Here is a 12,721-nt window from a genome sequence, read left to right on the forward strand (position 1 = left end):
ACTTAGTTATTAGTTATGAGGTTCACCTATCTGAAGCTTTAATTACTAATATCCAATAGTAACAACGATGATTGCCTTAGGTATTAAAAAATCGCTTATACTGTACCGTAGTATTGCCCTCCAGACTGTATAACAAGCGTGGAGTTGGGGTATATCCTTCTATTGCTGGCCCTGGTAGCCCTGTACTCTGGGTCCGCGCCACTGGGCCCGAAGGCGACGCGCGTTTGCATGGACATGCCGACGTAGCCGGCCTGTGTGCCGCGAGTTATGTCCACCTTCGTCGCCACTGTTATCTCGTTTAAGCCAGATTTCCCCTAAAAATTCGATAATCATAATATTGGGATGCATTATGCATACATTTTAACAATATTTGAACAGAAAAAAAGAAAATTATGTAGGTACATTGGGAAAAAACATTTAAGTATCACTAAAAATTTATATTTAGGCTTAGACCGAAAACGTAGCCTATGTCCGTCTCAGGCATGTATGCTAACTCAGTACCAGTAAAAATTGGTTAAATGCATGAGCCGTGAAAACGTAGTAGACAGACAGACTTCTGCATTACTACATGGACATTAAATACCTATGGATAAAAATGAAATCGTCTTACCACGACTTCCATGTAACTCAGGACGGTGCACATGGCCACAGCATCACGTAGATGTGCTTTATGCATCCCCATTATCTCCGCTTGGTTTTTCTGCGCCTTGAAATACAGTATTGGCGAAGTTTGAAACTTTCGTTTGGTAGCCGGGATGATTTGAGCGATAGCAGCCGATGCGCCTCTTTGGAAAGTCCCCTCTTGCGGTATGAGAATCTTTGACTCTGTAGCTTTTCGTAAGTCTGAATATATCTCAGAGTAGTCCTTTACCCTTGAACGTAAAATAAAAATATCCTAAGTATACCAAGAGTTATTGAAACATAGCAGCTTCCGTAGACCACAAACTTTTGATCGATCAACCGTTGGTTGCTGTCATATTCGTAGGTATTCGGCACACCTGCTCGTAGGTATAAAAAAGAGTGCACAAATTCGACGATATTGTAGGAAACAAATAACTCGATACGTCGATAATCGATTCCACACACAAACAGATAACGGAGTGATCTTTTAAGGGTTATTTTTACATTTTAAAGTACGGAACCCTAGAAGTTGTATAGACACTTACCTGGTGCAGTTGTTAGAGTTAGGAAAGCAGTTGTACACTGCGAGAGCTTCCCGCACTGGCATAGAGAGCTTTCCCGGAGGCGCATAGACCCGAACCTCTCGCATACTGACGAAGACGAAGGCCTTCAGAAGCGGCGCATAGGGCAAGTCCCTCCCGCGCACGTTGAGGAGCCACGCCACCTCATCTAGTGCAGTCACCACCATGGCTTCAACACCACTTAACCGGAGCTCATTGCGGACAAGGTTAACTTTTTGACGCCATGTCATACCTGTTTAATCAGTGGATAAGTATAATATAGTAAACTCCAATTTTTATGTAAAGATTTGCAGATATTTGCTGATACTGCCTATAGAAGAATCGAAGAAGCAAATAAATAAATTGAATTGAATTGATTTGAAGATTTGTAATTTTTTCACGATAAACTGTCTAGGAGAGTACAGAGTACTGTCTAACAACTGGTACCTACCTAAAACAGCATGTTATTAGTATTTAATAATTAATTTGTATTGTATCCGTCACGAAAATTAAAACTGCAGTATCTCATATGAATGAAGATGTGGAGCGTGAGGCGAAGCAAGTTTAGGGTTCTGGCGCACTTCATTTTACCCCAGGAATACACTAACCGTAGATTCATATCTAAGTTTTAAAATTTCCTAACCTGCCTACCTAATGCTAAATAATTCTGACTGTAAAGGTGGTTCGTTTATAGGCAGGTATTTAGGTACCTACTAATGACGTTATAAAAATTTCACGTGTACCTGTGTAGGAGGAATTGTGCAACTTAGCCACGACTCTATTAACTTCCGGTCTTCGTTTCTCCGGGTCGAGTTCCTCATTCCACAGCTGGTCGAGAAGGGTGGGGATGGCGAAAAGCTGCATGCCCTCCCGTTGCAGGGTGTTATACAACGCCTCCCATTTGTTGTTATTGATGTGACGAGCGTCGGCGCCGATGCGAGCGCTACGCGGCGCGTACTTCTGTTTGGATCAAACATGACATTTTCTTGTAATTGAATAGATATTACCTCTGATACACATGCATAATAAGAAAAAATATATAAACAGTCCCAATCAGTAAACAGTCGCGACTCTTGAGCATCGACCCACTGGGCCCTATGATTTAAAAAGATTTTAATTCAGAAAGCAGCTACTCGTACCTAACTGTGATGTAGGTACAGATGTGTGTGCCATGATTTATTCAGCGATACCTACTGCCGATCGAACCGAGATTGTCTGCGCTTAATAATAATTATCCGCCCAGCTGCATCCAGACCACCGCGTCGCCGTCCGCCCGCACCACAGCAGTGCCGGAGTCATCCCAATCAGTAAAGAGTCTCGACCCTTGGGCATTGATTAATGTCTTCCAACAACTAGACTACTAGGACTTATTGCTCTAATTTCAAGGTATGCAGGTACGTGAATTAATGGATGTGCGTACAATGAGCCATTCGCCGATGCCATCGGTCGGACTGAGGTTGTCGACGTCGACCACGTGCCATGCGCACGAGAGCACGGCGCGAGCACGGCGCGTCTCGCCGGGCGGCACCCACACCACCGCGTCGCCGTCCGCCAGCACCACAGCAGTGCCGGGGCCGTCCCAACCGCTGAAGTATTCTAATCTGCGTTCATCCGCTGATGGCTCTTCACTCTGTTGGAATGAAAATTTTGATTAGCATTAAAAATAAACTCTCTTATGAAATAAAAATTTGTAGTAACACTTATTTCAATAATTAAGTAAGTAGTATAGTAAGTAAATATATGCTAACGATGCGTGATACAGACTTACGATGATGCTGTCGGCAGTTGGGAACTATCATAAGCCTTTATATTGTAAAATAGATTACAGTCATTATTAGCATAATAACGCTGACAGTATCAGTTAAATGGAGGGATGACTAACAAAACAGTGGAGCACTTGTGATCTAAATTTTTTTTATTCTGGACTTTTTTGGTCCACTGAAGAGATACAGACTGAAGGCATTTCCAAAAAAAACGGCTTAAATTGATCCCAAAGTTAGCGGCAGCCCATAGCACTGGCAGCTGCAGTTTCTTATCGTGGTTTTATAAATCTATACATATAATAAAATTGTAGAAAAGTGGTGTCTGTACAATGGAAATATATAAAAAAAAAGTAGCAGGGGTTGTTATTATATCGATGCCGAACCCGAAATTGTAATTAATTTTTTTTTGTCTGTTTGTCTGTTTGTCTGTTTGTCTGTTTGTCTGTGTGTTTGTGCACGCTAATCTCAGAAACGGCTTATTCGATTAAGATACGGTTTTCACTAATATATTGTAGTAAGCTTCACTTAGGATTTAGTGTTTATTTCATGTCAATCGGTTCATAAATAAAAAAGTTATGTCAATTTAAAGAATCACGGCGCCTCGCGCCTGAGCGTCCGTGGCTATATAAAGCGCGAAAAGTCACTATTCCACGCGAACGAAGTCGCGGGCACAGCTAGTAAATAAATAAAATTTTAAAAAAAAATCCTTTACTTCGACCATAAAATTGATCATAAATTTATGATCTTACCAAATGTTCGTCGGTGTAGTATATAATAAAAGCGTCCAAGACATTCTTCTGCACGTAGCTGATGTCTCTCATAGCACTGCGCAGTCTTCCCAGCGGCGTGATAGTACTGGTGGCTTCGGCGCAGACTTGAGGCGGAACTGTCGGCAGTTCGGGGCTGTAGGCCATCGTGACGGGCGTTGATATTGTTGGTGGTGGCAAAGTTGAGGTGGTGGTTGTCATGCGGACGGCGGAACATACTAGAATGGACCAAAAATAAATGACTTTTTTAATGTCTCTGTTTGTTGATCTGTCTGCATGTACCAACCTAATCTTTTCTCGGCTCAAATGAATACGTTTATAGTACTAAGCATACGTTTTGTCCCGGCAAATTCAAGAGTTTTAAAAATCCTAAATTAATTAATACAAGTCACGTGCATCGGCTTGTAGTTGTGCTGACAGTACATCTTACTCACAGTCATGTGGAGCTGGAAGAAAGCTGTTTAGAGATAAGCTGTTCCAATGTCTAGTAGTACATAGTAGTAGTAGAGTAGTAGTCACGTAACTACAATTTTTGGTAGCTACTAGCTATGTAGGTAAATACACATAAAAAGTAAAATAACATTTCTGAGATTACTCTTAAAGTTAATAATTATCTGTTTACGAGACTACATTCTTAGAGCCTTTACAAGTCTTATTAGAGAGGTCTCAAATCCGATGAGAAAGTATGGAGTATCTAGTTTATGACGTAAAAAACAACTCATTTGTTTTGCGCAGTCCAATAGTCGGTAAAAAGACAACTAAAGACTATATGTACTTATTTGCGATAGTACCAATCTAGAGTACCTACCTAATTGACCATCCTCAAAGAATATACATACCTTATTCGAAAGGTCAGCCTGTAGTTTCTTAAAATAGGTACCTACTTATAATAATTAATTGCTCTATATGAATACTCGCTACGCTCGTGATTTAGAATCCTAAGTATAGCGAGGGATTCAAAGGCATACGAAACAAAACGTTGCTATCGTGTGATACATTACAACTTTTCACCTCAATAGTAAAAAAAATACAAGATGTAAAAAAATAGATTAATTTTAATTTTATTTAAATGAAATAAAATGTTGGCGTAGAAGATGTCGAACAACAACACTTTTTCTCACTGAGTGCGCAAAAACTATTTTTGCTCACTCAGTGAGAAATAGTGAGAAAAACTATTTTTGTTCACTGGTTTTAGACAGTAAAGGCGCCCTTTTTGGCTAATGAGGTGAAAAAATAATTAATATTATTTTCTCGTTAATTAATTAATATTATTTAAAAGTTTCTCGACCCTCAAAAACGCAAATATACCTACCTACCATAATTTAATGATAGACTGAGAGAAATCATATTGTTATCTCTCGTTCGCGGATGGGTTCCTAAAAAAGCTCGCCAGAAGGAGAAAGCGGCTAGCGACAACGCCGGCACAGGCGCGGGAACGTACCAGGATCACAGCGGGTAAATAGAGGTCATGAGGTAGAAAGCTCATTGAAAGCTGTCGGGAACAATAAATCTGATCACACACCGCAGCAAGAGCCGCACGAATCGTGTTCAATACACGATTCGTGCGGCTCTTAGGTAGGTAATAATTTCATCTCTCTCTGCATCACAGTCCTCACTCCTCATAGCTGAGGGTCGTTACCATAATTACATAATGGTACGGGTTTTCTCTGGGTAATAATGCGGTGGGCTCACAGATCCTTCCGCATCCTAACCACGAGTGGGGTCACCTGATTATGATTACTTTTCAACAATTAAATATTTTAATGATTGTAAATAGAAACAAATGAAAGTTCAACAAATATTTGCTTACATTTGGTATTACCATTTACAGATTTATTCGAATCGGATAAAGGCGATAGTATTTATTGTTTGTTAGAAAAATTCTCAAGCAGTTTTTTAATCAGTCTGCTGTGCTAAACCAAATTGCGGCTACTGAGATGCATTTATTTGACACATCTGTTGTAGTTAACTCGTGCTGTTGACGCAGTTAGCAAACACTTCTCCTTCTTCTAAGTCGACGATCACCTCAAATACGGGCAGCCCAAAAAGCCGTAACCGCGTTAGCTCGGTCGGCAGCCTCGTGCAGCTCCTCGTTCGTGCAGGTTGTCGGGCAAGCGGGGTACCCAGTCATATGCGTAATGGACAGACCATTGCGCATCAGATGACCGCAGATGCGGTCCGTATCGTGTCCAGATATGAAGCCCCACTTCGCTAGATTTGCCCTAGGCTTTACCACTCCTGCTCTGAGGCGGTTGAGCGACTTCCAGAGAGGCCAGCTGAGGTTGTATCCCTCGGCTAGTCTCTCCTACACGCTGATTTGAGGTGTTAGGAAAAACGGAACCCTTATAGGATCACTTTGTTGTCTGTCTGTCTGTCTGTCGGTCCGTGCGTCCGTCCGTCGGTCTGTCAAGAGAACCTATAGGGTACTTCCCGTTGACCTAGAATCATGAAATTTGGCAGGCAGGTAGCTCCTTTAGCACAAGTAAAGGAATAAATCTGAAAACCGTGAATTTTTAGTTACATCATCAGTTTTTTTTGTAATTATTTGTTTACACCAACGACTTCCATAACAATATATCTATATGACTATAATATTCTTTACCCCAGTATGGTTGACAATAAAATTTTAAGCTCAATTGCGCCCTTAGCGGGGCAGAGTGCGATCAACTTAAGTAATACGAGATGAGTGTTCGTCCGTTCTCGCTCTAACCACATCCGCTCTAGCACCCTTCCTCTAGCCACCTCACAGCAGCTGCTTACAGCTCGATTGAGGTAGAATGACAGCTTACAATGTCACGATCGCAATCACCTCTGATTGGTTGACGTTCGCTCACTATTGGCTTCTTGATGCATTGTTGCAACAAGAATAGCATTTTAGCCAATAACAACAATAATTGAGACTGTCATAATGATTGATGGGGCTCAACATTGAATGTTAAAAGTACTAAGGGGCGTTACCTTTGGATTCGGGATAGGTACCTACTTTCACTTAATTATTTGAATGCAGTACTGAATTCATATATTTTATTTGGGTCCAAAAAGCTTGCTTAGAAACATACTGTGAAACGTATAAAAACTTAATTAAATTAAGTAGGTAGGTAGGTGAATTTTAACTGAACTTATTTTCGTATTGTGACGGCTTTATCAGCTCTGCTTTTTTCTCGGTTTGTTTGAGTCAGCCTTTGGGAGGTCCCCTAGGGATGTCTGGCTTGTTGGAATGACGTCAACAACTAACAGGAGATTAAAGAGTGTAAGGAGTTATAAATACATAACCAATATACTTTCTTTTGTAAAAAGTTTAATTATATACTTAATACACTTTTTTGTTGACCTTTTTGTGAATCATAATTTCAAAAAAAAAAATATCCATGGGGTCTTGAGTTACATTTTGCTATAATATAGAATTTTATTATTCATAGTAGGACACATGAGATTATAGTGTGTTTCTCTAAACTTGTCGCTATAATATTCTCGTAAATTGATCTCCTCGATATGTAATAAAACGCCTAAATAATAATTTAAAAAAAAATCCTAAGTACTACTCGTTCTAAGTACTATTCAAAAGTTTGTTTTGTGTATTATTTTTTCTGTTTTATTGAGCTTCCGTGTAACAGAGGTGAATTCGACGGGTTATGGGAAGCGATGCGCTTGCGCCGATTGCGTCAACTTTGTTTTCACGCATTTTTTGCGTCAGTTATGTACTCGTACATGTTCAATTTAATATCTCAGGGTAATCGCGGCTACTATTTGAAAAAGTTCAATAAAACAAAAATTACTATTCTTATATTCTCTACATAAAACACAAAAATACACAAAACCATGTTTTAAAAACCTTTAGTTTTTTCTAAAATAAATATTACTGTTATTTTAGTTGCGTGATTCAAAAGTTGCATTTAAAGGTTTAGGTGGTTTATCTTGAACTAAAATTTCGAGTTGAAGTATCCCTCTCTCTAAAGCCTAGTACTAATGCAGTTGTTTGTTTTTGCAGCAAATAAATATTAATTATATCCCTTAGGATAATCGTCATAGTCCCAAAGGGACAAAATATCCTGTGATACACCAGGGTAGCAAATCATCATAAGAGGTTATTTGTGACGCATCGTCCTGCGCAAGGATAGACACTCAAGGATAACAGGCAACGACCGAGTCGGTGCATATTGCAGCGGCCATTCACCGATTCACCGCATGCACTTACAAAATGCCAGTATTCAATTGAAATTCTCACGCAATGCTATATCGCGATCGTTTAAACTCATTTATACAAAGAATTACATATCATAAAAATAGGTACCTACTTGAAATGTTGCAAATATTATGAGTTTTATAAAATTAATTAAGGAAGCATAACCATAACTATATGTAAAATGTTGGATTAATTGTCTACATTCGTCACAACGACAACGACCATTTTTCAACAGATATTTTAGGTATTCTAGCTATGGCGCTACTCTTCCAATCAATCAATGATTAATTTTTGTAACGTATTTTTTGTGCGTAATGCGTGTGCGTGAAACAATGGTTTACCCCCTTTTTGTACTAGGCAAATATAGGTCTTTAAGAGATAAAAGCTTTCGTGAAGGGTACAAGTGGTTCAATACGCGGGGATAGCAGCAACTTAACAATGGTTGTCCAAACAAAGGCATGCCTATCGTTTGTAACGGTTAGCTAATTTTATTGTTCGTTTTTTAGTCCTATCTACTTTACACATAATATAGGTATATTATAAAAAAAATGCAAAATATTATGGCGTTTTTCGTGAGTAAAATTGATTTTAAAGGTCAAAACTATATTTAACTGAAAAAATACCTTGGACTTTTGACTAAGTACTTATTAGAGGTTAGTCAAAAGTATATGTAGTTTTATTTAACTGAATAATTTTTTAAAGAAAATAATAAAATTGGTCAAATGCGGCTTAGAGCGACATCGGAGCATCCCTGACTCCACGCAGTCTTATCTTTCCTATGCCTAGAGCGTTTTAGTAAAGCGCGAACCCCGAAGCTCCCAAAAGAAACGAGTCTACGAGGCTGAGTAAGTTAAGCTGAATAAAGGGGCGACGAAGCGACGGCATCGAGTCTTCTGACGTACAGTAATCGCAATTTATTTATCTCAGCACTGTCAACTGATTTTTAATGATTAAGGGCTCTCCCCGCTGTGCACCCTCCTCAAATTTAAATCAATAATTTTGATAATAATAATCATTAATTCTGAACTTCTTAAATCCATCCTTGGATCCTAAGGATCAACCCAAAAAATATTTTGTTCACGATATTTTGCACTTTTTCGTTATGTACTTACCTACAGTAGGGACTATAGATGGACTATAGAAGGACTAGGTAATTAAAATATCCCAAAATATCTATGTTTGAATACTATTTATTATAAATACATAAATTATGCATAGTTTCTGCAGTATTAAGTATGTAGTCTATTATTTATATCCTGTGGTTTTTTGTGGGTCTTATTTAAGAATGCGTACGCGTAACATACCTATATTATGTATATTGGATAAGAATAATTTCATTCCCATTAGAATAGTCGAGGGGCATTTTCCAGCCTTGCTGAGAGACTAGGCGCACGTAACCATGCAGAAGGTAGACGAATATGCTGTCAAGTAATAGGTTTCTATTGCACACGAGAAGGTTTATATAAATCTGTTTATTACCGAACTCGAACAACAAAATAAAATTATCATCCATTCATATCTCATACAACCCTAGTTGTGCTCAATCCAGATTATTGGTAGGTTCTATAAAAATTTCATTATGTTCAAAACATACATTGGGTTCAAAACATCTAATTGCGTGTTGCATGTAGTTAATTAATTGTAACCTGTTAGATTATTTTCCAATAAATGATTAGGTCGATGATGGTTATTGGGTTCGGTAGAAGAATGAATTTTTTTTTTTAATAAAAAAAGTATCGCAATATTTGGTAGGTTATATTGGTTTAGAAAAGCTGTGAAAGTGAATTCAGGTAGGGACTGATTTTTTTTTATTTTATAAGCTATTTATCATGTATTTATTTACCAGATGTAGGAATAATATAAGCAACAACTCCTACCTACACAGGCGTGAAAACTAAAGTAAGATAACGTTCTTACGTTACGATAACCTACTTACGTGGAGAAACATTACTTTAGTGTTCACGTTTAGGTATGTCTTAGTACTAGGTATATGAATTTTTATGGCACAGCGTCAATAGCGTAAATGAGTTTGTAGTAATGGTTGGTTTAAATTGTGTGTTTCGTGTATTTAACTGTTAAAACCTCGATTAAAATGGACGTTTACAATGCTGTTACCATTATAACTTGACCTACCGCAACTCTATTTAATGTGTCAGCTAGAACACGTGAAAGATAAACAACGGCGCGCACATTCGTGAGAGCAAGCTAGCTTGCAGTATCATGCTGTTATCATGGCTCTTACATTTCTGGTCCTAAACTCTGAAGGTTTAAGTTGTATGCTAGCCGTCAGGTGTATCTACTGTGATTTCTGTGTTCCCTGTATAGTATTCGGCTTTGACGCATGTCACTGCGTTATGGGCGTGTTTCGTCGTCCAAAGGAAATCGAAACACCTGCCGTCAAAGTCAAACCGTCTGCCTCGTCGAATTTATATGCGAACACTAAAAAATGTACTTAGTTAGAATTTATAAAAATTACAAACAAAATGAGAAACTTATTTCTTTTAGTAGAAATTACAAACAATAGTTATTTGTTCAACAAGATAGCAAAGTTCATTTTTGTTGCGAGTGCCTAGTTTGAACCCCGAGCGGGTGAAGGATTCTAAGTTAGAATCATGAGTATAGCGAGGGGTTCAAAGGCACAAGAAACAAAAACTTTGCTATCGTGTGATACATACAACTTTTCACCTCAATAGCGAAAAAATACAAGATGTAAGGAAAATAATTATTTATTGAAACACTAAGAAATTTTTATATTACGTGTTTATAATATGATAAATCCAGTTTCGGAGTAGGTCTTCACACCTTTAACAAGTTTCCAATCGTTAAATAATTCAAAGGTTTTCAAGTATTTTTCACGCAACTTTTCTGGAACAAAGTTTAATTCAGTGTTAGACACTGATTCCTTTAATAACTGATGGTTTTAAATTATCACTAGACTCACTCATTTTGTTATTTTTAAAACTTTTATAACAATTATCTAGAAAGGAATTAGATAGGTAGGTAGTTATTAAGATTTAAGACCTCATAGACAATTTTTCTTTTGTTTTCCCGCCATGTTTCATTTTTTTTTAGTCTGCATTCGGAATTGTGTCAATATTAATTAATTAATTTTAATTTTCTTTTATGTTTCATGTTGTGTTCAGTTTCATTATCGCCGCGATACTCTCGTCCGTGAAAATGGCGCCACTCTCGCGACGGAAATATTCGTCATTCTTTTTTTAAATTCCCGGTATCCGTATCTCTAGAGTCTAGACTGTAGAGCAACGATCCACATATTATTCTATCCGCAAAAATGGCCCTCTTAATAAATTTTACAAGACGCCTCACTGGACTCAAGGGATGAAAGCATCATGAGCCATAGAGCACATTATAGAAGCTGTTGACAGCATAGGTTTTGAGCGTAGCGAAAAAATCGTAAGTCTATGTTGACAGAATATTAAAATCATTCAGAAACTCCACTGCCGTCATGGGTGGGATTACTTTTGTATTTACTGGAGATTTCCAACAGATACTCCCAGTCCCCGTTGTTAACAGCGAGCAGATAAATAATCATTTCACGATCAAATATAAAACTCTTAATTGCACCCGTGCTCCTACTGATATGTGGTCACTATGTCGCTAATAATAATACAGCAATACAATAATGGCGATAAAGCAGTAATAGCCTAGTGGTTAAGACGTCAGTCATCTATATACGGGAGGCCGGGGGTTCGACCCCGAGCACGCATCTCTACTTTTCGGAGTTATATGCGTTTTAAGCAAAATAGGAAACCACTTGCACTCTGAGGAACCTGCATGCCTGAGAGTTCTCCATAATGTTCTCAAAGGTGTGTGAAGTCTGCCAATCCGCACTTGGCTTGCGTGGCGGACGATGGCCTAAAGTAAACCCTTCATTCTGAGAGGTGTCTTCGTGCTCAGTAGTGGGCCGCGATGGATTGATCATGATGATTACTTAGTAAGTAGTTAGTACGCAAAACAGGTAGTAATAGGTAGGTATTATAAGTATGTACCTACCTAGGTATTATATGAACCTTTTATTTATTAATCTAAATTGTTACTTACCGTTGACAAAATTTCTCATAATAAGACACAATACTAATTTCGTGACTACTAAAAACTTCATTTTTGTTTTCTTAATATATTTGTTCTAATGAATAAAGTTAGCACTTGCACAAAATTCGAAGGATTGATAAAAAGCAAAAAAGTTTCGCAATCATTCTTAAACTTTGAAATTAAGCTGGTAAGCCGTTGTCTTGGAACCCAAGTCAATTTTAAAGATAGTGGGGTCAAGTATTGATAACGTTCTGCACATATTCTGACAGGGTCATTCAGTGCTCTCAGCGTACATTCAAAATTCGAAATCCTTTAGGTATTGTAATTTGTTTTATCTCTTCGTATTTCGTCGCTTTTGTGTTTGTATAATAATTTATCATTAATCGTTTAGTTCTTCGCGCCAGCATCTTGGCTACAATACCTCGCTGCGGTGGTCTCGATGAGGTCTAAGATTTAATCTAAATTATATTAGTTTTTAATTTAATTTCTTTTTTTTAACTTTTAATTTCGATTTAAGTTTATTTTATAGTATTTTCCATTATTACTATAAAATATAACAACATTAAATGTATTAAAATATATTAAATAATTGTTTAATTAGATGTAAAAAAATAAAAAATATTGTTGTCAACTAAGTGCGGCCGGGATCACGCTATCTATTGTATTTGGTATTTTTAAAATTTTAAACTACTTACCTAAATAATAAATAACTACTTATTACTGTTATTACTATGCACCTTTGAGTTGAGACAATGAAAGCCATCAATAAGTACC

General features: G+C 37.7%; 1 protein-coding gene across 1 annotated transcript in view; it reads right to left on the reverse strand.

Moving 5' to 3' along the window:
• The window catches only part of LOC123867858 (xaa-Pro aminopeptidase 1-like), a 31,110-nt gene that overhangs the window by 2,348 nt on the left and 16,041 nt on the right, over window positions 1–12,721 (reverse strand). Inside the window, exons 2-7 of the mRNA XM_045910160.1 lie at window positions 3,694–3,929; window positions 2,602–2,811; window positions 1,925–2,141; window positions 1,167–1,434; window positions 611–872; window positions 107–314 (exon numbers count right to left, since the gene is read on the reverse strand). Of these exons, the coding sequence (XP_045766116.1) occupies window positions 107–314; window positions 611–872; window positions 1,167–1,434; window positions 1,925–2,141; window positions 2,602–2,811; window positions 3,694–3,929 (1,401 nt within the window). The remainder of the gene's footprint in view (window positions 1–106; window positions 315–610; window positions 873–1,166; window positions 1,435–1,924; window positions 2,142–2,601; window positions 2,812–3,693; window positions 3,930–12,721) is intronic.

This window comes from Maniola jurtina, chromosome 8 (assembly GCF_905333055.1).
Source record: "Maniola jurtina chromosome 8, ilManJurt1.1, whole genome shotgun sequence".
NCBI lineage: Eukaryota > Metazoa > Arthropoda > Insecta > Lepidoptera > Nymphalidae > Maniola > Maniola jurtina.